General features: G+C 42.3%; 1 protein-coding gene across 1 annotated transcript; it reads left to right on the forward strand.

Annotated features, from left to right (window-relative positions):
• Positions 1-2,713: 2,713 nt before the first annotated feature.
• On the forward strand, positions 2,714-3,691 carry LOC142629025 (uncharacterized). Its single transcript, XM_075803025.1, has one exon. The coding sequence runs from the start codon at positions 2,714-2,716 to the stop codon at positions 3,689-3,691; it is 978 nt and encodes a 325-aa protein (XP_075659140.1).
• The last annotated feature ends 1,182 nt before the right edge of the window (positions 3,692-4,873 follow it).

Consider the following 4,873-nt stretch of genomic DNA (forward strand, 5'->3'; position numbering starts at 1 on the left):
TCAACAAATACGGGAATGTTGCGCGTGCTTTCCAGACTTGACTTTCACTGACGAAGATTTATTGTTAGGCTCTAAGCCTCATAATCGTCCACTTTATGTCTCCGGTTATGCTCGTGAACAAAAGATTGATTGCATTCTCATTGATGGAGGTTCAGCTATTAATATACTACCAAAAATGACAATGAGATGACTTGGTCTTGCTATGGAGGAATTATCACACAGTCGCTTGGTCATACAAGGTTTTAACCAAGGAGGACAACGCGCTATCGGCATGATACACTTGGAGTTAATTATTGGAGAATTGACAAGCAATGTTTTGTTCTATGTCATTGATGCCAAGACAACCTACAACATGTTGTTAGGACGTCCGTGGATCCATGGGAACAGAATAGTGCCGTCAACTTTGCACCAATGTTTCAAGTATCTTTAAAGTGGAATAAAGAAAGTCAATGCCGACTTGAAGCCTTTTTCTGAGACTGAAGCTCACTTTGCTGACGCGAAGTTTTATGTAGAAGATGATATCCCTAATGAAGTTCTCCCAGTTGAAGTCCCGTCCATGAAAAGCAAGCAGGGTGAAAAGAAGCATGTTAAATTCATCACTAAAAAGGATATTCCTTCCCCAAAGGAAGATCTAGGATATGGGAAAAACCAGTCTAGTGAATCTACTAGCAATTCAGAAAGAGCGGAAAGTTCTACACCTCCCAATAACCCTCCATTCCTTCATTATGTACCATTGTCACGCCGCAAGAACGGACAATCATCATTCACGGAATGCCTTCAATCTACAACGGACATGCGAAGACCTCCTACAAAGATCACGATGAAGGATGTAGCCATATTGAAAGAAAATCATGTAATGCCTTTAACTTCATCCATAAATCCTTTGCCCTCAAAGCCACTAAATGGATTCGTGAGGTCTTCACAAAGTCTGACAGAGCATGGTATTCTACCAAGTAAACGAACGAAAGAATGGTTTGACCCAAAGGCATATAGGCTATTAGCCAAAGCAGGCTATGATTTCTCAAAACAAAGCGGCCTAGGGAAACTAATTCCAGAAGCCACCGGAGAAAAGATGCACGGCCTTAGTAAAACGCAAGGGAAAATGCGACTTGAAGGGCATGAAATTCCTATCCCAAAGACCGGAATAGGTTATACTCCAGAACCACCGGCTCAAATATGGATCAATAAAAGAAGCAATGCTTCAAGTTCCCAATACATAACAGTAGAGGTCGATGAAAGTTCGAATCAAAGAAAAGATCACTCTTCATCACGCATCTCAGTATTCGATCGCATTAAGGCTTCATCGTCACAAATTACAGTGTTCGACAGGTTGAATACGGCTTGTTTAACGCAAAGTCGGGACACTTTTGCGTGTGGATCAGTCTTTAATCGATTGGGGGCAATGAAAAGACCCATTGATACTTGCTCTCAAAGCTCAATAAACTTTGAGGCTCAAAAGGAGGAGAAAGCTAATGATGAGATCCGTAGTAGTATTCCTTCACGCATGAAGCGTAACTTTATCTTGGATATTAGCATTGAAGGAGCTCTCAAAGTCAAAAAGCGAACGATTGTACACACAAGTCAGTCACTAGTCCACAATGAGCAAATTGAAGAGGTATCATCCTCGTTCCATATTACAGTAGAAGAAGATACACTGTCAGATGATGAAGCCACAAAGGATGAGGTCGATGAAGCTCCCCTAGCCTTGGAAGATGGAGTACAGGCTACAGTTGATGAACTTAAAGAGATCAATTTAGGAACTACTGAAGAACCTCGACCAACTTTCATCAGTGCCCTTCTCACTCCTGCAGAAGAAGAAGGATACCTCTAGCTCCTGGTAGAATATAAAGATGTGTTTGCTTGGACCTACAAAGAAATGCCTGGGCTCAATCCAAGTATTGCCTTACACCATTTGGCAGTAAAGAAGGGTGTGCGCCCAGTAAAACAAGCTCAAAGACGCTTTCGGCCTGAGCTTATCCCTCAAATAGAAACTGAGGTCAATAAGCTAATTGAGGCAGGCTTCATTCGTGAAGTATAGTATCCGGAGTGGATCGCTAATATTGTCCCTGTCAAAAAGAAGAATGGACAAATCCGGGTGTGCGTTGACTTCCGTGATCTGAACAATGCGTGTCCCAAGAATGATTTTCCGTTACCTATCACTGAAATCATGATTGACGCCACTACTGGTCATGAAGCCTTATCCTTCATGGATGGCTCTTCCGGTTATAACCAAATTCGAATGAATCCTAAGGATGAAGAGTTCACAGCTTTCCGTACCCCTAAAGGTATTTACTATTACAAAGTAATGCCTTTTGGATTAAAGAACGCTGGTGCTACCTATCAACGAGCCATGCAAAAGATCTTTGATAATGTATTACATAAGTACGTGGAGTGTTATGTCGATGATCTGGTGGTTAAAACAAAAAGGAGGGAAGACCATTTGGCAGATTTGCGATCCGTGTTCAACCGCTTAAGAAAGTATCAGCTTAAAATGAACCCTCGCAAGTGCGCTTTCGGCGTAACATCTGGGAAATTCCTTGGTTTCATTGTGAGGCACCGCGGTATTGAAATTGACCAGTCCAAAATTGAAGCTATCCAGAAAATGCCAGAGCCCAAGAATCTATGAGAACTCAGAGGCTTACAAGGAAAACTAGCTTACATACGACGATTTATTTCAAACTTGGCGGGTCGATGTCAACCCTTCAATAGATTGATGAAGAAGGATGCGCACTTTGAATGGGATGAGGCTTGCAGCAATGCTTTTGCATGCATTAAAAGATACTTGCTTAATCCTCCAGTTTTAAGTGCTCTTATCCCCAGAAAGCCTTTGGTACTGTACATCGCAGCACAAGAAAGGTCTCTAGGTGCTCTTATGGCACAAGAAAATAAAGAGGGGAAAGAAAGGGCCCTTTATTATCTAAGTCGAACTCTCAATGGAGCTGAATTAAATTATTCTCCTATTGAAAAGATGTGCCTCGCTCTTTTCTTTGCCATAGACAAACTAGAGCACTACATGCAAGCACATACGGTTCGATTGGTAGCAAAGGCGGATCCAATTAAATATGTCCTCGCCAGGCCAGTGGTTTCGGGTCGCATAGCTCGATGGGTAGTCTTACTGCAACAATACGACCTTGCATATGTTCCGCAAAAAGCTATCAAAGGACAAGTATTGGCAGATTTCTTAGCTGATCACCCAGTTCCATCTGATTGGGAGTTCTCTGATGACTTCCCGGATGAAGATGTGTTTTACATTGAAGTAATGCAACCATGGATGATGTTTTTCGATGGGGCTGCACGTCAAGAAGGAGCGGGGGCAGGTGTAGTGTTTGTTTCTGCACAACGACAAATACTTCTATACTCGTTCTCATTAAGCGAACTTTGCTCTAACAATGTAGCCGAATATCAAGCATTGATCATTGGTCTACAGATGGCCATTGAGATTGGCATATCGCAACTTGAGATCTTTTGGGATTCCAAATTAATTATCAACCAAATCTTGGAGCAGTATGATGTCAAGAAAGAAGACCTTGTCCCTTATTGCAAATATGCGAAGAAGTTGCTCGCAAATTTTGAGGCAATTACATTGGAACATATACCAAGGAAGGAGAATAGACAGGCTGATGCTTTAGCTAATTTGGCTACCGCCTTAGCATTATCCCAAGAAGAGACAGCCAGAGTTGCTATTTCCTAAAGGTGGGTGGTGCCTTTCACGGTTAAAGAAGAAGAGGAAGAAGAAGAGCAAGCCAACGCCATTTCTGTATGCCTTGTCGAAAAGGAAGATTGGCGACACACGATCATTGAGTACCTTCAACATGGAAGACTCCCAGATGATGTACGCCACAAGACCGAAGTTCGGCGAAGGGTTGCTCGATTCATTTACTATAAAGAAACTCTCTTCCGCCGTTCATTTGATGGTTTGTTTCTCCGTTGCTTAGGAGAGGAAGAGGCTAAACAAGCCTTAGAGGAGTCTCATTTTGGAATATGTGGTGCACACCAATCAAGTCCTAAGTTACATTATAGGATCAAGAGAATGGGTTACTATTGGCCTACGATGATGCAAGATTCCATGGAGTATGCTAAGAAATGCGAAGCTTATGAATATCATGCAAACTTCATCCATCAACCACCAGAACCTCTACACCCAACTGTAGCTTCTTGGCCTTTTGATGCATGGGGGCTTGATGCAATAGGACCATTACCAAAATCATCCGGTGGCCATTTGTACATCTTGGCTGCAACTGATTACTTCTCAAAATGGGCAGAAGCTGTGCCTCTTAGGGAAGTGAAGAAAGAAACGGTGGTCAATTTTATTCGAACTCACTTGATCTATCGGTATGGTGTCCCTCGGTATATCATAACCGATAATGGCAAACCGTTTCAGAATAGGTTGATGATGGAGCTGTGCGAGAAATTTGCATTCAAACAGTACAATTCTTCTATGTACAATGCCCCAGTGAATGGATTAGCTGAAGCTTTTAACAAAACTCTTGGCAGTTTATTAAAGAAAGTGGTATCCAAAACTAAGCGAGATTGGCATGAAAAAATTGGAGAAGCATTATGGGCATATCGAACAACATTTCGAACGCCTACTCAAGCGACCCCGTATTCTCTTGTTTATGGAGTAAAAGCTATCCTTCCCTTGGAACGTCAGATCCCATCACTACGGATCGCCATTCAAGAAGGGTTAACTAAAGAGGAAACTGCCAAGCTTAGGTTACAAGAACTAGAGGCACTGGATGAGAAAAGAATCGGGGCCTTACAACGCCTTGAGTGCTATCAAGCTCGTTTGTCAAGCGCATTCAATAAAAGAGTTAAACCACGATCATTCCAAGCTGGTGACTTAGTCCTTGCCGTTTGAAGACCTATCATCATG

The sequence above is a fragment of the Castanea sativa genome, chromosome 3 (assembly GCF_040712315.1).
Source record: "Castanea sativa cultivar Marrone di Chiusa Pesio chromosome 3, ASM4071231v1".
NCBI classification, from domain to species: Eukaryota; Viridiplantae; Streptophyta; class Magnoliopsida; order Fagales; family Fagaceae; genus Castanea; species Castanea sativa.